The 23,908-nt window shown below is 40.7% G+C and overlaps 2 protein-coding genes and 1 pseudogene across 2 annotated transcripts; 2 read left to right on the top strand and 1 right to left on the bottom strand.

Moving 5' to 3' along the window:
* The first annotated feature begins 1,271 nt into the window (after window positions 1-1,271).
* Window positions 1,272-6,064, top strand: LOC118402539 (calcyclin-binding protein-like; annotated as a pseudogene).
* A 1,638-nt stretch (window positions 6,065-7,702) lies between these two features.
* Window positions 7,703-15,496, top strand: LOC118402112 (serine/threonine-protein kinase PLK3-like). Its single transcript, XM_035800023.2, has 15 exons — window positions 7,703-8,020; window positions 8,887-8,994; window positions 9,097-9,213; window positions 9,312-9,441; window positions 9,643-9,730; window positions 9,831-9,926; window positions 10,207-10,405; window positions 10,752-10,878; window positions 10,981-11,090; window positions 11,629-11,752; window positions 12,040-12,123; window positions 12,226-12,388; window positions 12,536-12,665; window positions 12,895-13,005; window positions 13,138-15,496. Exons 1-15 carry the CDS (start codon window positions 7,814-7,816, stop codon window positions 13,330-13,332), a joined length of 1,989 nt encoding a protein of 662 aa, XP_035655916.1. The 5' UTR covers window positions 7,703-7,813; the 3' UTR covers window positions 13,333-15,496.
* On the bottom strand, window positions 15,495-19,746 carry LOC118401687 (dynein light chain Tctex-type 5). The gene is made up of 2 exons (XM_035799272.2): window positions 19,640-19,746; window positions 15,495-18,876 (listed from the first exon to the last, which is right to left on the bottom strand). Exon 2 carries the CDS (start codon window positions 18,862-18,864, stop codon window positions 18,154-18,156), a length of 711 nt encoding a protein of 236 aa, XP_035655165.1. The 5' UTR covers window positions 18,865-18,876; window positions 19,640-19,746; the 3' UTR covers window positions 15,495-18,153.
* Window positions 19,747-23,908: the final 4,162 nt, after the last annotated feature.

Here is a 23,908-nt window from a genome sequence, read left to right as displayed (position 1 = left end):
ATTTTGACTATTGTATTTGTGAATTCCACTCTGTGGAATGTAGGCTTGCTATAGCCATTTGCGTTGCACCACCTCATCACGCAGAGGCTAGGTCCATATCAATAAATGAGACAAAACAAAATATTGATTAAGACTTGGCTTATAACCTGTCCTGAGTAAAATAGCCAAGGGGTTCCAAATGGTCAAGACTATATATAGCCTATTCTTATTGCCAGATATGTTTACCCCATCAGCCACTGCATGTGCTTCTTCAACTATTTAGTTCAACATTTATTTAGAGGCCTGTGAGCTAAGATCTCTTTTTAAGGGGAGCACTATAATAAAAACAGTTATAAAACACAAATTGAGTTCTAAAATTATTCTACAAAACACCCGTATGCAAAATGATAGCCTAAATTGCAATGCCTACAAGTTGAAGGCCTATTTTGTCTTTGGATAGGCCTAAATTAAACATTTAATTGTCAAAATGATAGGCTAAAGAACCTTTGAGAATGTAGATCATTTTGAATACATATGGATTTATTTTTTTCTTTTTTTTTTTTACCCATTTTTTTCTCCCCAATTTCAGGGTATCCAATTGTTTAGTAGCTACTATCTTGTCTCATCGCTACAACTCCCGTATGGGCTCGGGAGAGACGAAGGTTGAAAGTCATGCGTCCTCCGATACACAACCCAACCAAGCCCTACTGCTTCTTAACACAGCGCCATCCAACCCGGAAGCCAGCCGCACCAATGTGTCGGAGGAAACACTGTGCACCTGGCAACCTTGGTTAGCGTGCACTGCGCCCGGCCCGCCACAGGAGTCGCTGGTGCGTGATGAGACAAGGATTTTCCTACCGGCCAAACCCTCCCTAACCCGGACGACGCTAGGCCAATTGTGCACCGCCCTACGGACCTCCCGGTTATGACAGAGCCTGGGCGCAAACCCAGAGTCTCTGGTGGCACAGCTGGCGCTGCAATACAGCGCCCTTAACCACTGCGCCACCCGGGAGTACATATGGATTTCAATAGACAAATGGATGACTGTTCTATTCTCTTTGATTTAGTTCCCATTGCAACTCAGACCAAATGGATGACATACTGACTGAACTGAATGAAGGATGAATTAAATGTTCAAATATGCTTGAATGACGAGTTGCACGCTCTGCACTTTATTTGGCTAGTAGGCAAATAGACCTATAAGGGCACAGGGCGAGACCCAAATGCAGACGGGAGGTAGATGGTTTAAGTCTTGGATATTTATTAATAATCCAAAAGGAGAAGGCATGAGAATGGTTGTGGACAGGCAAAAGGTCAAAACCAGTTCAAAGTCCAGAAGGTACAGCGTGGCAGGCAGGCTCGAGGTCAGGGCAGGCAAAATGGTTAGGCAGGCAGGTACAGAGTCCAGAAAACAGGCAAGGGTCAAAACCGGGAGGACTAGAAAAAGAGAATAGAAAAGGCAGGGGAAAAACACTCTGGTTAACTTGGAACATACAAGATGAACTGGCACAGAGAGACAGGAAACACAGAGATAAATACACTGAGGAAAATAAGTGACACCTGGAGGGGGTGGAGACAATCACAGGTGAAACAGATCAGGGCGTGACAAGACCTACATTAGGGTATAATGACTCTATGGCTGCATGCCTCCAGAAGGGCATCTCCTGAGGCTGAGTGGTGCCTTACTGACGGCGCATGGTGCTGTGGTGCTGCATGGAGATCACAAGCTCTTCAACTGGGCAGCAGTGTCACGATGGAGGGAATAGTCTATACAGAGACTACCTAACACCACTGCCTCAGAGTTATTGTAAAGTGTAGGAATAAGTTCATGCCAGACTTAGCCTATGTTTAACCTCTCCCTTGTTCATTTCAAAGTCCATATGTTCATGACCCGATTCATATAAATCATGTTTAATTATTTGATTTCACATTAACCCCTCCTACAGAATATGCTTCGGCAAAATTTGGAGTGTTGTAATAAATACCAAAATATCCTATAAAAAAGTGTTTTGTTGTTGCCTTGTGTTATTATGCAATTATTAATGGGCATGTTTAGTTCATTACATTTTATTAATGGCCATGTTTAGTTCATTACGTTTGAAGTTATCAATTGTGATCATGGTCACAGCTCTATTGCAAATGTATCATTCTCTACATTTAATATCAGTTTCATTGTAGACTTTTCCCTGAAATGAGATGTTGGCATGTTGCCTTTCACAGGGCTACAGGCTTCCTGCATCTAGCTCAGCAAACCATGGCAAAGTTGAATTGCAATTATAAACCCAGATTTTAGTCAGTAGCCTATGCCTATAACAAGTCAATCTCGCAAATAGGCCCTTTATAAAAGTTTGTTGTCAACATCTGGCACATAATAACAACACAATTGCCAGAAAATAGCCTAACATTCGTATTTGGAAGTTTGTCCAAGTGTTTCTTGCACAGAGATTGAGATATCCTCAGTCCAACTTTCATCACTCAAACTCTCCTGACGAATTTATCTGATTGGTTGAAAGCCATGGTATATCAGACATGTACCAGAGGAATGACAAAAACATACTTTTTACTATTCTAATTATGTTGGTAACCAGTTTATAATAGCAATAAGGCATCTCAGGGGTTTGTGGTATATGGCCAATATACCACGGCTAAGGGCTGTTCTTTGTGGTATATAGTCAATATACCACGGATAAGGGCTGTTCTTTGTGGTATATGGTCAATATACCATGGCTAAGGGCTATGTCCTAAGAACAGCCCCTAGCCGTGGTATATTAGCCATATACCACACCTCCTAAGGCCTTATTGCTTAATCATAGCAGTCAAAACATGTTAAATCGACATCCATTGATGGAAAATGATCTGGAGAGTTTAGTAAGGGTGATTTATATTTTCTCTTGCAACATATTCTTAAACTTGTAATAATTATTATTTTAATGGAAAACTGAATTTTGTTTCTTAGACTATGTCATTAACAATTACATTGATATTAATTCTTAATACGCTCGATAACGTTATGGAAAAAGGGTTTATTGGATAAATGTGGCAACTTCTCTTACTGCGCAAATTTTTGGGCGGCCAGTTTTCAGGCCTTGTGGGCAGATATTCCGAATTCTACCAATGAAATGTGTTATCTGTGATGTTATCGTTCATTAGCAAGCTAAAGTTCGCTGACTTGCAGGAAGTCACCAGTTTTCTGGAGAAGTCTGATAAAGAGCGTGTTTCGGATTTCCTTTAACTGGAACAGAAGAAGATTTCAGTGAAGCAACATCATAAGGAGGAGCAGGCAAAAGGGGAGGCAGACCCAACTTCTGCTTCAAAAGCATACACAGTAAAAATATATATATATTATGGTACTGCTTTTGTAATATCTAAAAGGATACATTACTTTGCTTGCAGCTCAGCTAGGCAGAGTTGCAAAGAAAAAGACGTATCTCAGACTGGCCAATGAAAATAAATGATTAAGATGGGCAAAAGAACACAGACACTGGACAGAGGAACTCTGCCTAGAAGGCAAGCATCCCGGAGTCGCCTCTTCACTGTTGACGTTGAGACTGATGTTTTTCGGGTACTATTTAGTGAAGCTGCCAATTGAGGACTTGTGAGGCATCTTTTTCTCAAACTAGACACTCTAATGTACTTGTCCTCTTGCTCAGTTGTGCACCGGGACCTCCCACTCCTCTTTCTATTCTGCTTAAAGTCAGTTTGCGCTGTTCTGTGGAGGCAGTAGTACACAGCATTGTACCAGGTCTTCAGTTGCTTGACAATTTCTTGCATGTAATAGCCTTCATTTCTCAGAACAAGAATAGTCTGACGAGTTTCAGAAGAAAGGTCTTTGTTTCTGGCCATTTTCAGCCGGTAATCGAATCCACTTATGCTGATGCTCCAGATTCTCAAATAAAGAAGGCCAGTTTTATTGCTTTTTTAATCAGAACAGTTTTCAGCTGTGCTAACATAATTGTAAAATTGGTTTTCTAATAATCAATTAGCCTTTTAAAATGATAAACTTGGATTAGCTAACACAACGTGCCATTGGAACACAGGAGTGATGGTTGCTGATAATAGGCCTCTGTACGCCTATGTTCCATTCCATTAAAAAATCTGCCGTTTCCAGCTACAGTAGTCATTTACAACATTAACAATGTCTACAATGTATTTCTGATCAATTTGATTTTGTTTAAATGGGCAAAAATGATGTGATTTTCTTTCAAAAACAAGGACATTTCTAAGTGACCCCAAACTTTTCAATGGTAGTGTACGTTCTTCTTTAATGCAGGGTGGGACCAATCAAAAATCAAAATGTACATCACCCTCAATCGAGTACACAACATTGCACCAGAAAATGTGAAGGTCACTTTACAGAGAGATAGGGCTATGCTTTTGTCGTGTTACAATGATAAATGTTTCAATCCCCTTTCATCTCTTCATCAACACTGCCTAAGTTTCAATTTGTATAGTGTGTCTTCATTTTTTCCTATTACAGGTATTTCGTTTTACTTGTAAAATATTTGGATGGGAAGAACCATCAAATGACTCGACAATTTTCTTTATACTATTGATGTTCAGAACAGCTCTAAAAAGGTGTTTTATTGTTTTAGATTTTCATAATGATTGTGGACCACAATACCACAATACCACAATACCAATACCTACCTGCATTGTCTTATGTAGGCAAAGTCTGTAAATGACACCTCTCGTGATATCCTTCTTTTTTTATAGGTTAAAACTGATATGGTCCTGGTAATGTGTCAGAAGAAGACGAACAGAATTGGATCAAAATGTTAACTGATTAGAATTGTAATGGATATTGAGCTTTAATAAACTCTCTGGGATATGTGGGACGCTAGCCAAAAGCCAGTGAAAATGCAGAGCGCCAAATTCAAATAAATTACTATAAAAATCAAACTTTCATGAAATCACACATGCAAGATAGCAAATTAAAGCTACACGTGTTGTGAATCCAGCCGACACGACAGATTTCAAAAAGGCTTTTTGGCGAAAGCAAACGATGCTATTATCTGAGGATAGTACCTCCGTAAACAAAGAGAGAAGCATATTTCAACCCTGCAGGCGCGACAAAATGCAGAAATAAAAATATAATTAATGCCTTACCTTTGACGAGCTTCTTTTGTTGGCACTCCAATATGTCTCATAAACATCACGAATGGTCCTTTTGTTCGATTAATTACGTCGATATATATTCAAAATGTCAATTTATTTGGCGCGTTTCATCCAGAAAAACACTGGTTCCAACTTGCGCAACGTGACTACAAAATATCTCAAACGTTACCTGTAAACTTTGCAAAAAAAATTCAAACTACTTTTGTAATACAACTGTAGGTATTTTGTAACGTGAATAATCGATAAAATTGAAGACGGGATGATCTGTGTTCAATATAGGAGGAAAACAAACTGTAGCTAGCTTTCTGGTCACGCACCTCTATCTAACAGTATAGAGGTTACCCTCGTTCTGAACAGGGCTACTTCTTCATTCAAAAAAGCAAAAACCTGAATCAATTTCTAAAGACTGTTGATATCCAGTGGAAGCAATAGGAACTGCAAGAAGATTCCTTATAAATCTGGATTCCCAATGAAAACCCATTGAAAAGGGAGTGACCTCAAAAAATCTGAATGGTTTGTCCTCGGGGTTTCGCCTGCTAAATAAATTCTGTTATATTCACAGACATGATTCAAACAGTTTTAGAAACTTCAGAGTGCTCTCTATCCAAATCTACTAATAATATGCATATCTTATCTTCTGGGGATGAGTAGCAGGCAGTTGAATTTGGGCATGCATTTCATCCGGATGTGAAAATACTGCCCCCTGTCACAAGACGTTTTAACGTACCTTCAACCCTGTTCAAGATGTTTACTGACAGCACCTTTTCGAGTAATACATGGAATACTAAAAAGACACTGTAAAGCCAGACGAGAATGCTGATCCTAGCGATGAACTAATGAGCATGCTGAAAAATATGTACTCTGAGGGGCACAATGAGATGAAGCACAGTATCAACAAGGCCTATAGTCTGAGTCCCAAGACAAGAAATCCAAAAGAGATGGAGACATGGGCAACATGGACATGTTTTGAACCTGATCCACACCCTAAAAACCTACCAGCCTTCCAGTCCTTCCTAAGTGTTTTAACATTTTCGTTCATCGATGACTTGGCATTCCATTGCCCTCTTAAAAGTCCTTGAACTGACTGAAAATGAAAGTTTGCAGAGATGTTCCTTCCTGTTCAAGTCATTCCAAAAAGAAAATAACTGTTAAAAGTCCAACTTTATTAGGTAGATCACAAAGTATATTTGTGAAAATGTAAAATTGTTGCACTCGTGTACATATGCATTTCAGAATTAAATGTAAAAGTTATCCACTCTAACGTGTTTCCGTAGTGTAGTGGTTATCACGTTCACCTTAGACACAAATGGTCCCTATTTGGGGTGGCGGTTAGCCTAGTGGTTAGAGCATTGGACTAGTAACCGAACGGTTGCTGGATCAAATCCCTGAGCTGACAAGGTAAAAATATGTTGTTCTACTTCTGAACAAGGCAAAATAATTTGTTCTTAACTGACTTGCCTAGTGAAATAATGGTTACATTTAAAAATATATAATTTAAGAATTGTTTCTAGTAGCCTTCCATGGTCTGGTTCTGAAATGCAAGCTAAGTGATCAAGATGCAAACCGCAGAGACATTTACATGAACAGGGGATTGCTGTTGTTCAAATTACAGGGGAGTTTACTGAGGGGCCAATGATTAGCTGGATCTTTATTAAAAAGAGCAACATTTTACGAATAAAAATGTATTTTATCCCTAAAACAAGAGATCAGCTTTCTAGCTGCCAAACATTCTGTTTTGAACACAGCTGCTCAACATGTCAAACTGAGAAAGGGTTATCCTAGGTGTTTCCAAATACTGTAGTCACCCAGACACGGATTATTTGCCAATAGCCAATGGCTATTTGTTGAACAGGCACTGGTGAGATGATTCCCTAATCCCTATCCCTGCTGAAAGAAAATGGCTTTATATGAAGGAAACCGCAACTGCGCATGTCAGATGGATACAATTTTCACGTGTAGTTCATGCTGAAACCATTCAATGTTTACTCCACCAGATGGCATCTCGAACCACTTCCTTTCACTGTCAGACGTGAAATGAGTTGGCAGCCTCATGTTCAGCCTCGTGATAATGGCACTGAAGTCAATATGATAAAATGCTGTTGATTGATTGTTGTCTTCAGTTTTTTAAAGAAACATCTATTACAGTAATTTAATTTCCAAAATACAGGTTACATATTTCAATTTCTAAGACAAAATCCTACTAATAAGATAATAAATTAATACATATTTATTTAATCTTGGTATATTGAATATCATGTTGATAGAGCATAAGTGTAATGTGCTTTGATAGAGTTATGTGTTTCTCTGATAATACAATTTTAAAAATATATTTTTAAAAATTAAAGAGTGGTTCAAAACCTCCATGCCTAAAACAAAATCCCCTCAATTCAACAGCAGTTGAATCAATGCAGTCACGTGACTGGGCGCATTGTTCATTCGTTCATTCAGTATTTCACGCACATATGAAACGCACATTTAAGCACACGAATCATTTAAATCATCTTTGATTGAGAAGTATTTCGAGCAAATAGGATTGGTTCATTTCAGTAATGCACCACCTATTCACCCGCCCTCCATGACGTCAGGGATAGTTTATATAGTTGAGGAATTTTCTGCGCGGTCATGTCAGATGGATACGAATTGGGTTTGAGGACACGACTCCGCTGAAAGGATCAATCGTTGAATCAGAGGATTGTTGGAAAATATTTATTTTGGATGAATGGATACCCCATGTTTCGCCACCTCTCAGGGTAGTTCATGTCTCACGATGAATCCGAATCTATTCAAACCTTGTCCAGAACGTGAAGTTATTCCTCCTACTAAACCGAACAGGACTAAATCAGAACAAATCAAACCAGAACTCGCCCAGGTGGTGACAGATTCCAAGACAGGGAAGTCTTACAGCAAAGGAAAGCTTCTGGGAAAGGTATTTCAATTTGCTCTATGGATTATGTATCTCACCGAATTCAATTGTTTGTACACAATTCTGGTGACGATGTGGTCGGATGGTAGTAGTCTAAAGAAATTGGAGAATGCCGCGTCAGTGTTACGTTGTCAGTTTTCATTCATTGACATGATTTGTTCACGGTTAGGTCGCATGTTCTACGAAGTTACACGTTCGTCACATGTGAATGTTGCGGGATAATTACCTCGTGCGGTGTTTGATATGACTAACTTTATATCCTAGTCTTTCTCTCTCGCGACGAGTCTAGGGAGATGTGCCCCTCATGTGCATTAATCTAGTCTACTAGCCCAAATATCGATGTTTATGTATGATCTCTTGTGACTAATCGTAAAACCAGCCGCTGTTCAAATACCACCCGTCATGAGTCTAGACTACATTATTTTGCCAGTGCAATAATGTATTCTAACGCCCTACTTGTCACTGGTCAGTCATTTGTTGATATAATGTATATATTCTAAATGTATATATTCTAAATGTATCAAAACAAGCGCGGTGTCACTGTCTAAACATCGTTGCCTCAGTCTTTGCTGCTGCATGTGAGAAACAAATCATTGTTAATGATTGTGGCTTTACCCTAAATATAATAATTTCATTTAATTCTAAATTAAATGTGTTTAACACAGGTACTAATAAATATCGAATGTATTTGATGAAAGGAAAGCGTCATTCTGTACGAGGTATATGGTTGGAACATGCGTCATTGGATATACAATACAAACAAGCAGCCTAGTGTTGAATGGCAGCCACACCAACATTGTGAAAACCCCATTAATGTTATTTTATGGCTAGAAAATAGTCTGATGCTGAGTTGTCGTTTTTCTTCTAAGGGTGGCTTTGCACGATGCTATGAAATGACAGACCTTTCTAACAAGAAAATGTATGCTGTAAAGGTGATACCACAGAGCAGGGTGTCAAAACCTCATCAGAGAGATAAGGTAAGGAAACATTTGAATGTAGATCTACAGATGAACTGTTTTCCAAAGTGGTCTCTATTCCTATTTATATTCTGGTTAACAGTTTCATAATTTTTCTGTCAGATAACAAATGAAATTGAGCTTCACAAAACCCTTCATCACAAGCATGTGGTCAAGTTCTCCCATCATTTTGAAGACCAAGACAACATCTATATTTTCCTTGAACTCTGCAGTAGAAAGGTGAGCTGTGCTGCTGCTCTCTGTTATGGTACAGCATTTGCAGGCATTCTGAAGGGTGCTTGCTGGGTACTGACAGAATTCTCACCTTGTCTTCGCAGTCCCTGGCACACATTTGGAAAGCAAGACACACACTGACAGACCCAGAAGTGCGGTACTACCTCCGGCAGATCATTTCTGGGCTGAAGTACCTTCACAATAGGGGCATCCTCCACAGGGATCTCAAATTAGGTATGTAGAGTGATTTGTCAAATATCATATTTATTATTTTACCACCATGTATCTCATTCAGTTCAGCCATTTAGAAAATGTCAATGGTATATTTAGAATTTCCTATTTGGTTGTTTCATGTCAAGCCATTTCAGGTGTGTGCCTATTCCTCATGGGAGGCCTAGGGGGGGGAAAGGAATTTGACAAATGTTGCTCTTGCAGGGAATTTCTTTGTGAATGAGAACATGGAGTTGCGGTTAGGGGACTTCGGCCTGGCAGCAAAGTTGGAACCAGTTGAGCAGAGGAAGAAGTAAGTCAGCTGATGGAGTATCTCCTTTGGCTGGGAAGGAAAAAATAATATTCGGGCAATCTGAGGTTAACACCTCTAACGCGAACCTGTTTCTCCTCAGAACTATATGTGGAACACCTAACTACCTTGCACCTGAGGTGTTGAACAGGCAGGGCCATGGAACAGAGTCTGACATCTGGTCACTAGGTTGTGTAATGTAAGTATACTTCAAATGGTGGTTTTGTGGTGTCTGAGCTACGTTGTATTTGACTTGGCGCATACTTGCTGTTGACTTTGATCTACAGCTCATACTTGGCTCTTGAACGTTTAAAGCATGTACAGAATTTCACATATGCAAAAAGTTGTTTTATAGTTATGAGGTAGGCCATTGCTAAGCTAGTTAATGCTTGTATAACCTTACTCAAATTACGCATATGTCAACAGTTGAACTCAATTGGCATTTGGGAGACTTATGGATTAGTCTTGTCTTTAACCAGGTACACGCTGATGTGCGGGAACCCTCCCTTTGAAACCCTTGATCTGAAAGAGACATACAAGTGTATAAAGGAAGTTAAATACAACCTGCCCTCAACCCTGTCTCCTGCTGCTCAGAAACTCATCTCTGGTATTCTGCAGAAGAACCCCAGTGACCGCCTCACACTGGACCAAATCCTCAACCACCAATTCTTCACAAAAGTATGTCACCTATGCCCTGGAATTAGGCTAGTACTTATAGCACCAATTCCTATAGCTTTTTTACTTATTGGATTACATTTTTAGTCTAATCAGCCTTGATTTGTGTTTTGAGTGACTTTCAAATTGGTTTATGCTTCTTGATATTGGGATGACATTTGGGTACAATTAGAGGCCTCAGCCTTGGCTATAAAGTGTACTTTCTAAATACAAACACTGAATAATAGCACATGGCCACTGACTGAAGAGATCTCGACAGGATGTCAGTATTCATTGTGCTAAGTGTTTGATTTTTGAAGTGCCGACCTTGCATTTTCCCTGTCCTAAACCTCTTCTCTCCTTCTTATAGGCTTTCACCCCAGACAAGCTGCCTCCCAGCAGCTGTGTGACAGTGCCAGAGCTCAACCTGCCCAGCCCTGCCAAGAAGTTTTTCACCAAGATGGCAAAGAGTCTTTTTGGAAAGAGAAAATCCAAAGGTAAGCATTGTGGCAAGTCATGACTGACCTTCAAAAGGCTGCAGCCTAACCCCAGGATTAACCTTAGAATCAGAGTTTTAATTCAACATGTTTGTTTTATAGTGGATAACAGCCATTGTGAAGAGCGGGAGAGCATCTCCAAGCTTGTTTCTGGCATCGTCAAATGCTCCATTAGTCGCCAGATAAGCTATAAAACAGTTGGAGCCAATGAGGTATGTACTTTGCACATGACAACACATGGTACTGCAAATGTTTTTTCTGTAGTATAGGCTAGATAGTTTATAGCATAGGCTAGACATGTTTAATTACTTTAAGTATGCAGCCATTTTGCACTTCCTCTTCTTAGCTGAGATGCATTAGCTGAGGACCGAGCTCAGCAAAGGGACTGTTATGAGGTTGCTATAGTAGTAAATCTCTCAGAATAGTTTTCTACTGTACTTAGCAGAATCCCATTTTAGCCAGAAGACATATGGCAAGACTGGGTGATGGCATGATTGACCACATTTAAAATAAAGTAAAATAAACAGGCCTGTGGAATAGAATGAATGTGCAGCAGTATATTCACACTGCTAATCCGTGTTCTCACAGCCCCCTGACATCTGTTTCCCTAGCGGTGCTCTGATTCAGTACAACTGCATTTGATTCATGCGCCATTCTATGCTTTTTGGGTCAGATTTAAAACTCTTGTAAGGAAGGAAAACCAGTCTTTGTTTGTTTCCTGATGCTCATGAAAGACGTTTCCTGTTTTAGCCTCCCACTCCCACAGTAGGCCAGCAAGTCAGCTCTGGTCCGCTGGATACTCCAGCTGAGGAAGAGTCCAGGAAGTCTGCAGCATCAGGCTCCTTTAAAGGCACGGTGGCCAGCAGCACAGAACGTAAGTCGCTACTCTGGCTGTTTGATTTAACACCAATCAGCAGTTTTACTGAACATGATCAATGCTTTAAATATAGATTATTGTAAGGTCAAGGCCTTTTCCATATCTATACTGTTCAATAACTATGAAACAGCCTTTCACTTGTCTTTTTTGGTGTATCCAAATTGATCGCTTTTGAAGTGTCTTTGAATGCACTGATCGTTTCATATCTGAGCTCATGGACCTGATAAGTGGTTGAGTCAGACTGTTGTGGTGGTAAATTAAACCTCACCCTCATTTCTCTCCAGCGTGTGAAGATGGCGTTACCCCTGCTGCTGTAGCTGAGTCAGCCATGAAGGTCCTCAACAGCTGTTTGTCTGCCATGCCTGCAGGTGAGCGTTCAGCCCCTCTGCAAGCTAGTATTCAGTATGTTTAAATGGTTATACTGAAATTCTCTTAACTAGCCTTTTCTTAATAAGTATTTTCCTCTCCAGCTACAAGAAATCCACCTTGTCTCTCCAGACCCAAATCATTCATCTGGGTCACAAAATGGGTTGATTATTCCAATAAATATGGCTTTGGCTACCAGCTCTCAAATCAAGACATTGGTGTGCTCTTCAACGAGGGGACACACTTGAGTCTGTGTGATCAGCGCAAGTAAGAGCCCTTCAACTAATTGAGTAATATTCAAGCATTTATTATCCTTATTTTAATGCTTTGAACAAACCCTACTTGTGCTCAGTTTTGTAGCCTTTTGATTGTTTCAAACCCTTGTCTAATGTATCTCCATTGTCTTCTCCATAGGACTGTGCACTACTGCATGACCAACAACAAACACTTCACCTTCCAGGCCAGTGCTTTACCAGAGCAGCTCTGCAGCCAGAAGCAGATTGTGGAGCTTATGGCCAACTACATGGAACAGAACCTCATGGAGGTAAGGCATTGGAGAAGGAAGTTATAGGTTGCCTCCCAAATGGTACCCTGTTTCATTAGTACTCTACTTTTGACCAAAGACCTATGAGCCCTGGTCAAGAGTAGTGCATTGCATGGTGAGTTGGTTGCCATTTGAAACTCAGACAGTAATTTTATCTCATCAAGGCATCAGTAATCAGCTTGCAGTTTGCTGATCTAAGGGGGATTTTAATGTAATTTCTCTTTTCCAGGGTGGAGACCTCCACTGTGAAGAACAGCCTCCCTCCCAGCCACCGCTCCTTCTACAGTGGGTGAAGACCGACCATGCTCTGGTGATGCTCTTCAACAACGGTACTCTGCAGGTAAGACTGACTGCAACACTTCTGTGCTTTGCATAGCACAATTTAACTGCAGCACTGTTATACACCACTCACTAATTATATTGTACAAAATTCCCTTTGTCTTATTGTGTGTTTACCATCCTTTTCTCACAGGTGAATTTCTACACTGACCACACCAAGATCATCCTGTGCAAGTCTTCTGGCTCCTACCTACTGACCTACATCAGCCGAGAGCGTGTGTCCTACACCTACCTCCTGAGCATGCTGTCAGAGATGGGCTGTTCTGCCGAGCTGCGGCACCGCATGAGTTACGTGGTCCAGCTACTCGAACACCACGCGGATTCATAAAGGACTCCTGCCTCACAGCTCCAGAGTACGGTGAAGTTTCCCGTAAATGCTGGACTAGGGTCAGTTTTGAATTCCCCCATAGTGAAGGTTAGAATTGGGGAGGGGAAGCTGATCCTGGATCTGTACCTAGGGAAAACTTCACCCCAGTGCCATAACGCCTGGCTCTATCCACAAGCCTCAGCCAATCAACCCGCTGCTTTCTGCTTCCGCTGGGAGCAAATAACCAGGAGGCTGTTAATTCAGGGAGTCTCCTATCTTGGGCTAGTGTCTGGCCTCTTTGGACTATGGTGCACATCTATCTTTTTCAGTTATTCTTTTTGGATGAAGCCTGACAACAGTAACACACTACTGGCTTGACTCACTTCATGCGCACAAACAACCTGACCCTGTTCTCTGAGTAGATGCTCAGACCTGATTCTGAAAATGGCAGCCTGGGATCACAAGCTGCCTAGTGACCAGCCCCATTGTGGTTGAAAAGCTGTGTGAAAAGGGGCTCTTCTGCTTTTCATGCTTTGACTTCACTTGCCTTTTATGACTGAACTTCACTAATTGGTACACAATGGCATAAGGAGGGCAGTGAGTGACACTATTTGCACAATCTCTTATTATATTTCTTTGGATTGGCAGTCATTTTACCACAAGTTGCTGAATTTATGTTCAGTTTTTAGCTATAGATACCAAAAGGTAAATATTTTAACCTTAACTGGTTAATGTGCAACTCATGCCAGCATTGCCCAAAAATATTTTTGGCATGTTCTGGTAATTCTCACATCAACATTATTGGGCAGAAGTAAATTTGACCATGTTTTTACGTTTGTATGAAAAGTTTCACAAATTTAGTTGCTTTTTTTAGACCTATACATGCCTCTTGTAAGACCCTATGATCTGTGAACTGTACATGATATAGACAATGTCTTTGTTTCATTCTCTTTAGTTTGCTCTAAAATATGGAATATCTCGATTCTGGAAAAAAAATATCACTTCATGTTTGAGACATTTGGCATTATCTCAAAGTACCTGTTTTGATTTAGCTCATTTTTAGACATGGTTTGGAACCAAATACTCTTCAAACAAATCACACTTCCAGTGGGCTCTTGTACTTTTAAGGAAATTACATAGGTCATTATACCAACCTCAGCCCTCCTTTTTAGGATTGCACATTCAACAAATCACCATTCACTGTTTTGGTGGTGCTCATAAAATTGATATCTTCAGAATTAATAGACCACACTGTGAAATTTTGATAGACTTGTATGTGGTGTGTTTTGTTCCAAAAGTGGTATTAAAATTAACAAAATCAAAATCAGTGCTTTGAGATATTCATACTAATATTTTTAATGTGGAAGTGTTTCAAAATCTTGACATGTTAGCGCACAATAAGGAGTTTAACGACACAAAGATGTCTATCATGTCCGGATCATAAGGTTTTGCAGGAGTTGTGTATAGGTCTACAAAGTGCCACTTTCATCAGGATTTTCTGAAATTGCAAATGTGAAACATCCTTTTGCCCAATGATGTCTCTGAGAAGTGCCAGAACAATATGAGATCAAAAATATGTTTTGTCTTATGTTGCCGTGGAATCGCGCTAATATAGTTTGTTTTTCTGTGTTCAGGAGTGAATGTGTGCACTCCAGTTGAAATTGGCTTCGCTAAATTGAATTGCTGTTTGGCAAAAGGGATAAAGTGCCTTTTTGAGAATTCTGTATTGTGCAATAACAGCCCTTTTGAATGTCAGGTTGTGGTGTCATGGGAAATGGGCTATGGAGGCAAGTACTTTTTTACATGGAATTGGTTAAATTAAAATGAAGCACTAGTCTCACTACCTGGTAAAATGGTATGATAAACCTGTATCAATATGTAAAATTGCGTTTCGTCATACTGTACTCATCCCTCTTTGGTTTACCTTGCTGGCCGTGTCTGCCAAGAGTTGTATCCTTAAACTGTTACCCCTGAGTGCAAGTATTATTCAACTTCCGGGTATTGTCTTTTCAAAAATACAACATTGTGAAAGCAGCTGCTTTTTCAGAAGAACCTTTATTTTTTTGACAAATGTTGTCTATTTATTTTATTTATTGTGTAATTCTATGTTCTTGACATGTGATATGATCATTATGTACTGTATTTGGGCGAATGGAGGAAAATAAAGTTATGGTAATCACATTGATCATTTTGAATTCTTTGACAATTGCCCGATCCATCAAAATACAACAGTTGAAGCTTTTTGTGTCCCCATTAGCTTAACATTTGTACAATAAGCACATTTGGCAATGGTGTTGGTGAAATAAAAAATTAATTCTCAAACTAGTCTTTGCCATACACCAGAGTTGACATATTCTGGCCCTAGGAACTAGGACTTTATCAGCGTCCATCCAGGTGGACTACCTATTTATAAGCAGCAATTTGGATCTACGCTGAACAAAAATATAAATGTAACAAATTCAAAGATTCTACTGAGTTATGAGAATCTGTCTTGTGGATTTTGTTAGGCCCTAATCTACAGCTTCCACAAGACTGGAAATACAGATGGGTATCTGGTCAGTTGAATTCGTCAGTTTGCATACACCTAGGTCGGAGTCATTAACTGGTTTTTCAACCCCTCCATTTTTTTTAACTGTACTTTTGGCAAGTCGGTTAGGACTTTGCATGACGCAAGGAATTTTTCAATATTGTTTAGACGGTGAAATAATCTATCAATTCCAGTGGGTCATTTACATACACTAAATTGACTGCCTTTAAAAAGCTTGGAAAATTCCAGAAAATTGTGGCTTAAGCTTCTGAAAGGCTAATTCATATTTGAGTCAATTGGAGGTGTACCTGTAAATGTATTAAGGCATACCTTCAAACTCCGTGCCTCTATGCTTGACATGGGAGAATCAAATGAAATCTGCCAAACCTCGGGGGGGGGGGAATAAATGTTGACCTCCAAGTCTGATTCATCCTTGGGAGAAAATTCCAAATGCCCGAAGGTACCACGTTCATCTGTACAAACAATAGTACGCAAGTATAAACACCATGGGAACACGCAGCCATCATATCACTCAGGAAGGAGATGCTTTCTGTCTCCTAGAGAATGTATTTTGATGTGAAGAAAAGTGCAAATAAATTCCAGAACAGCAGCAAAGGACCTTGTGAAGATGCTGGTGGAAACGGGTACAAAGTATATATCCACAGTAAAAACGAGTCCAATATCGACATTACCTGAAAGGCTGCTCAGCAAGGAAGAAGCCGCTGCTCCAAAACTGACATAAAAAAGCCAGACTGGTTTGCAGTTGCACATCGGGACAAAGATCGTACCTTTTGGAGAAATGTCCTCTGATCTGATTAAACAAAAATAGAACTGTTTGGCCATATTGACCATCGTTATGTTTGAAGGAAAAATTAGGCTTGCAAGCCGGAGAACACCAACCCTGAAGCACGGGGGTGGCAGCAACATGTTGTGGGGGTGCTTTGCTGCAGGAGGGACTTGTGCACTTCACAAAATAGTAGGCATCATGAGGGAAAATTATGTGAATATATTGAAGCAACATCTCAAGACATCAGTCAGGAAGTTAAGGCTTAGTTGCAAATGGCAAAATGGCTTAAGGACAACAAAGTCAAGGTATTAGAGTGGCCATCACAAAGCCCTGACCTCAATCTTATTGAAATTTTGTGGGCATAACTGAAAAAGCGTGTGTGAGCAAGGAGGCCTACGAACCTGACTCATTTACACCCGCTCTGTCAGGAGGAATGGGCCAAAATTCACCCAACTTATTGTGTGAAACTTGTGGAAGGCTACCCGAAACGTTTGACCCCAAGTTAAACAATCTAAAGGCAATGCTACCAAATACTAATTGAGTGTATGTAAACTTCTGACCCACTAGGAATGTGATGAAAGAAATACAAGCTGAGCTTAATCATTCTCTTTATTATTATTCTGACATTTCACATTCTTAAAATAAAGTAGTGATCCTAACTGATCTAAGACAGGGAATTCTTACTTGGATTAAATGTCAGGAATTGTGAAAAACTGAGTTCAAATGTATTTGGCTAAGGTGTATGTAAACTTCTGACTTCAATTGTACCTTTAAAATAAAAAAAACATAAAAGTAGGGGTGCAAATCAGAGAACCAGTCAGTTTCTGGTGTGACCATTTGCCTCATGCAGCGTGACCCGTCTACTTCGCATACTTCGTCCTGTTCCTTTTCAATGGCTGTGCAAAGTTGCTGGATATTGGCGGGACCTGGAACACGTACACGTCAATCCAGAGTATCCCAAACATGCTCAATTGTTGACATGTTTGGTGATTATGGAGGCTGTGGAAGAATAGACATTTTCAGCTTCCAGGAATTGTGAATATATCCTTGCGACATGGAACAGTGCATTATCATGGTGAAACATGAGGTGATGGCAGATGAATGGCACGACAATGGGCCTCGATCTTGTCCCGGTATCTCTGTGCATTCAAATTGCCATTGATAAAATGCAATTTTGTTCGTTGTCCGTAGCTTATGCCTGCCCATAACATAACCCCACCGCCACCATGGTACACTCTGAGACGTGAGAAAACTTTTAGTGGCCTTTTTTTGTCCCCAGGACAAGGTTCACCTGAGTAACAATCATGCTTTTTAATCTGCTTATTGATATGCCACTCCTATCAGGTGGATGGATTAACTTGGCAAATGCTCACAACGATGTCAACAAATTTGTGCACAAAATTTGAGAGAAATAAACTTTTTGTGCCTATGGACCATTTCTGGGAGCTTTTGTTTCAGCTCATGAATCATAGGACCATAACTTTACATGTTGCATTTATATTTTTGTTCAGTTGCCAGTGCGTACGACTCACTCACAATAAACTCCATGGACTATGACCAATGTGAAAAGAGAATGGTTTTGGAACATGGCAACTGCAAAGTCATCATGTTGCGAGTCCCAAAGACAGCGACTGGCCACTCGTAGATCCTGGTTCCTGTTCTGCCCCACCACCACCTGACACACCAGCTTGTACCGCGGAGGACTCATCTCTTTCACTTTGCTCTTCACCATGTCTGACAGAATCTGGCTAAGATGGCTGCCTGAGGCTGCGTTATAGCTGGCCCCATCCAGATAACTATCCAGCATGGCTTGCACAAGCTTCTGGACCTTACTGGCTTTAAAAAGACATCCCTTCTCTGGTTCAGTCTTATAGGTGTTCTCTAGCTGGACAGGCTGATGGAGGGGCAACCCAGAGAAACTGGCCCGACTGCCCTGAAGCCAACCGCCAAAAGAAAAACGCTTGGTCAGGGCGACCAAGTCCCGGCGTATGAAAGGGGAGTTTGGGTTGCTGATATTGGGCCTCCTGGATGAGGACTCGATAGGGAGGAAGCCCCTTGGGAGTAGAAGAGGGTACCGGGGATGCTGCTGCTGCTGTTGGTCCCTAGACAGGGAGCTGCGGAGGGTGGAGATGGAGCCTTGGCGGCTCTGGCGAAGCTTCCGGGAGCCCCATGGTTCCATGGCCTGCTGGTTACACTGAGCCAGAATCTCCTGGGAGAGAGGGGGCTGCTGGGTCGTCATTTCGAGCCAAACCTGAAAGTCGAGGGCACTGTACTGTTCAAGGATGCAGTTGCTTGCCGGTGCATTCATTTAATCACGTTAAATAGCATCAATGTTATTTGCCAGAGGAATCAATCTGTCCTGAACTATGGATTTTCAGAGTGCTGCCCTAAGTCTTGTCTATCATATTAGTAAACATCTTCCTTTCTGCATGTGGACAATAAAAATCGCCTTTACATTAACTGTAAATAAGACACAAAGAACGCCATTTCACCGGTTCTTTCTGAATGAACATAATCCACAGCATTTTGTTTCACATCACCTGTATGTCCTAAATTTAACCACTTTGCTAATTCCATCCACCCCTAATACCCCCATGAGAGTTCCTATCAGCATGATGGCTAAAATACCTTCATGTACAATTTCCACATGTGCTTATCAGTAGCTTTAAATAACATCTTTAAAACTCTGTATGTGAGATTAAGGTTAACTATTCAAAGGACAAGCGCCGAGGCCTACAATAGTAGGTTAGAAAATGTGCTCTTTAAACTAACCAAAGGGAAATCATTTTGACATGTACTATGATGTCATGGGGAAGTTATGTTTCCTTCAAAAACGAGTTATGTTGCATGTGTCACACTGTATACAATCCAATTATGTTGCTTACAACCTTCCCCTTTTTCAAATAGGTCAATCATGCTGCCAGTTGCAAACATTAGCTTTACCACACCCCGAAAAATAACAAAATACTGTGACCACAACCAATAACAACAGTAAAATATAAGTATAACCTTACCTTTTAAAATCACCGGAGAGACTACTGTATGATGATCAACTCTCCCGCAAACGCTTTGTGACTCAGACACTGCTTTGTGACTCCTCTGCATGCTAAGGAAAGTTATCAGGCGAACACTGGCCAACCCACCAACAGGAGTTTTACTCGTTTGGGTTCTCAGCAAGCCACCGTGGGTAAATTATTGGCTAGAAGGCCAGTGCAGGTCAGCAACTACAACAGGCTGAGAGCTAAGCAATCATTCCCTGGGAGAGATGTGCAGTCTCTGGCTTACTGCCACGTCCTCTGCTGTTGTCATGGCAAATTGTTTTCTTCAACCTGAACAGTGACCTTCTGAATCAATGGGCTTGTCTGTGTTTGCTGTCTTTGGAATCATTCGATTAAGCAATCGAAATACGAATGGATGAATATGACAGTGTCAACCAATTCAATAGTGAAAAGGATCAGTCATTTCATTTGGGTATTTCATTGCTATATTACCAATGGCATTGGTGTTGGAGACACCATTAGCATTGGACAATTTGATTCTGAGTTCCATGCATGATTGACAGGTGTCCTTCCCTATAATACCATGGCTTTGGACTCATAAAACACAACACAAAATGTGCATGCAAGAATGTAGATGTAAGCATGTATGCATATAAGATCATTTGGGTTGGCCACAAGGGCAATGCAGTACACACAGGTTAACAGAGACAAATGGAAGATAGTTTGTATGATGTGGACTGGGAATCCAGCTAACTCTGGAGTATCTCTCTCTTGATTGCAAGTCCTAAAAGACATCCAAGCATCTGAACTGGGGCACTAGCAGGTGGTCATCAAAAGGCATCTGGCACCCATGAAGAGAGTGACAGCTAAATGTGCCATTCCAAATGCTTAATTGCAACGTGGCTTTAGCTTTTCATTTCAGGGCATTCAGAATTATGCGACAGTGCAAATGAGAAAATGTTTTCCTCTAACCAAAAATATCCCCAAAGCATGAGAGTAATTGTGCCATCCATCTGTTTGTGCCTAGGGTGATTAACATTCTGACGTCAGAGGAAGAGTAGAAGGGCAGAGGCACTAATGAGCAGAGCACCGTCTAATTCATTTTCCTAATTAACAATGCTATCTTCTCACAGTCGCAGGTACTATACTGTGCTGTACCACCTCCTTCCTATTTTCATGACTACAGAATAGTTCTGAGGACCCCTGAAGGTATGAAGGGACTGATTCAGGGATATGCTATGTCTTACTTTTCTCTCTCTCTCTCTCTCTCTCTCTCTCTCTCTCTCTCTCTCTCTCTCTCTCTCTCTCTCTCTCTCTCTCTCTCTCTCATTTAAAAATATCAGGGTATCATCCTAACAGTGAGGTGGTTATGGAGCTATACCTGTAAGATTGGCAAGCCTGGGCATGTCTGTCGGTGGAAGCTAATAGAGATCAATAACTCTGGAGTTGAACAAACAGATGGGAGAGGTTGATGACTTCTCCTTAGAAGGGAAATGTGTTTATAGTTACGGGAACTTTTCTGTTAGAAGTTGAAGACTTTCTAAGGTGGGGTTTTGTTAGCTTTTTCCTTGATTGAAGAGGGACATTTAAAAAAAAAAGTTTGTTACAGTTTAAGAGCAATCTATTTGATGGAGTGGGATGTAAGTAGCCTGTAATCCAAACTGATATGTGTAGTACTAGTCTGGTTTAACCAGGCTAGAAGAAAAGAGGTATTGGCTCCGACCACTTCAGTCATATTGATATGTTTCAATGGCCCATTTGACAAAGGACCGTAAACAAGCAGCCTGTAATGACATAGAATCACCAGCCAGCCCTGTGTCACTAACAATAGACCCTTAGATTGTTCAGAAATGAGGTGGAAACCCTCATCTAATCCTGATGGATCAGTATATTAGTGTTCTTTCCACCTTTTCATTCATACATTGGTCATTTGGGAATCCAAATCAATAACTTTTGTCTATTACTCAACATAGCTGCACATTGCTGTTGCCAGAGACTTAGAGAACTTGAATTGATATGAATTCTGCATTTTAATAACAAGGTCCTTTTCACAGAATTGTACATTTAAATACTGTGGAAGATGAACATGAGGTTTCTATACACTGACATACCTTGTTGCATCTTGACTAAAATAAACGTATCTCCATGTTGCACAATTTACCTTTTTGATATCAAGGAAATGTGAAGTAAATCACTAACTGGCTATGAAGCACAACTGTAATAGCAGCCAAACCTACAGTTCAGCCAAACCTACTAACAGTTTTTATCCATTATGAAACTGAAGAATTATGTTGCCTTGAATTGCTCATCTTGAGTTAAGTTGATGCATATTTCATCTCTTTTAATTATGGCTTCTACATGAGCTCTGAAGTATACAATAGGCATCATTAAAGTGTGTTGACAACCCACAGTGATTGGATGTTTGCATCCTGTATTTTCTGACCTTCTGCAGTAAGCTGAAGGATTTCAGCAGCTATTCATCTGTGCTATTTTTGGCCAGGTTGATATCCTCTCACATGTGTACACATGGGAGTACCCTATCATTACAATCTGCTTGGTGAGGTACCTGGGAGCCCATTCGGAGAGCCTCTATTGGAGAGATTCTATTTCTGGTAAGTATTTGCTCTTGAGTCCCCTAAGGAGAACAACGCATCTGTTTCAAAGCTCTTTCAAAGCTTGATGTTATGTATTTCTTTCATTCCAATGCAGAAGTTCATGTATGTGCTTTTGTATAATCATGGCATGTGCTCTGCTGTACATTCAGGGAGGATCATTTGAATGTCAAATGCAATATTGCAGAAGTAAGTTCAATGGATTGTATTTGCATATGACCCTGTATTTACAACTTTGCAGAAGAGATGTCATCGACTGACAACTAGTTCAGAACTGACCGACCTGGTCAGATAAAGGTTCAAAAGGGAAGAAAATATAGACTGTAAATGTTTATTAGAGACAGGAAGAATCAACTAAGTAACCTCATTGCTGTTTGTGGGACATGTTTGTAACCCACATGGTTTCTTGATATGTGGTGATTTTTAGAATTTTGATCTATATGCCAACTGATTTATTTGTGAATATGCATTGTTCTTTACATTAAATTTGTGCCCTCCCTTGTATTTCTATATGTTGCGTTGGGTTGAGTGCTAACTGAACGTTGTTTTTATTAAATGCTCTTGAGCAGGGATTCAATTGTGTTTTTTGCTGGTGGTGGAACTTTATTCACTCTTCCACATCCTAGTTACTCCCATATTACCCCTTATGTGATCCCTGCTTAGCTGAAGTGAGTGCAATCAATTTATTCTCAGTCGGCTTGGGATTCACTGGCTGATGTCATAGATGTGCTATTAACAACTCCAGCGGCCCACGAGGACTGAATCACACAGGGAGAGTAACGTCACTCTGGAAGACCACAGCAGGATGTGCTCTGCCTTTTCTTTCTCAGATCCTTCCCTCTGTTACTCATCAGAACAACAGAGGAAAACCTAGCTCCCTTTCCCCCTGCTTATTAAAATGTTTCTACTTTGATATTCATTTAGCAGACGCCTTATTCCAGAGCGACTTCCAAGAAGTGACATGAGTGGAGTGAGTTACCAATAACTTCACTTCTCTCTGATTATGGTTTTTCCCCCGAATTGATCCTGGACCTGTTCTAGAATATTCTATCAGTCCTCTGTTTTGACTATTCTACTTCCGGCCCTGTCGTCATTTATCCCTGTCTACTGATTAGCATGGCTTCCTAGTATGACAGCATCCACAGAAGGCTATGAAAACTACCCCGCCAGGAAGTAAAACATTTGGAAAAAGGCATTCAGACATTTGGTTCTGGGGGTCGGAGAATGTTCCTAATTATTAACTTGTGTTTTCCCAGCCACATGGCAGCTTTGGGAAAGGCAGCCAGATCATTGCCTTATATTATGGTGTTCGGTGCTTTCCTTACAACAACAAAAAGCAGGGTCTATGTGGGTGGCTGGGAATTGGTCTGGACTGGGTGGGTGGATGATGGAGGACTGACTGACACTAGCTTCCTCTGAACAGAGGTGCTGCTGCTCTCGGCAGGGAGAGGCCAGGCAGATAAGCAGCCATTGTGAGGAGAGAAGGGCCAGAGTGGAAGATATGGAATGCTTTTTTTCCCCCTCGTTGAAGACTAATGGAGGCCATGTTTGTTTTAGACATGGTGGATTTCTTCTGGAGGCATGGAGCTCATCATGTGAGGGAGGGAAATGGGAATGAATGACTTCATTCATTTGTCATAGAAGAGTCAGCAGAGAAGTAGAGCAGCTCTAG

This window comes from Oncorhynchus keta, chromosome 23 (genome assembly GCF_023373465.1).
Source record: "Oncorhynchus keta strain PuntledgeMale-10-30-2019 chromosome 23, Oket_V2, whole genome shotgun sequence".
Taxonomy (NCBI): Eukaryota; Metazoa; Chordata; class Actinopteri; order Salmoniformes; family Salmonidae; genus Oncorhynchus; species Oncorhynchus keta.
The sequence above is the reverse complement of the archived record's forward strand: the minus strand, read 5'-3'. Positions and strand labels throughout refer to the sequence as shown.

Bases quoted from the DNA above. Each gene is read 5' to 3' on its own strand.
- LOC118402112 (XM_035800023.2), top strand. From the start codon at position 7,814: ATGGATACCCCATGTTTCGCCACCTCTCAGGGTAGTTCATGTCTCACG. The intron at 10,406-10,751 runs GTATGTCACCTA...TCCTTCTTATAG, and splicing joins ACCACCAATTCTTCACAAAA to GCTTTCACCCCAGACAAGCT. The intron at 10,879-10,980 runs GTAAGCATTGTG...TTTGTTTTATAG, and splicing joins TGGAAAGAGAAAATCCAAAG to TGGATAACAGCCATTGTGAA.
- LOC118401687 (XM_035799272.2), bottom strand. From the start codon at position 18,864: ATGACGACCCAGCAGCCCCCTCTCTCCCAGGAGATTCTGGCTCAGTGT.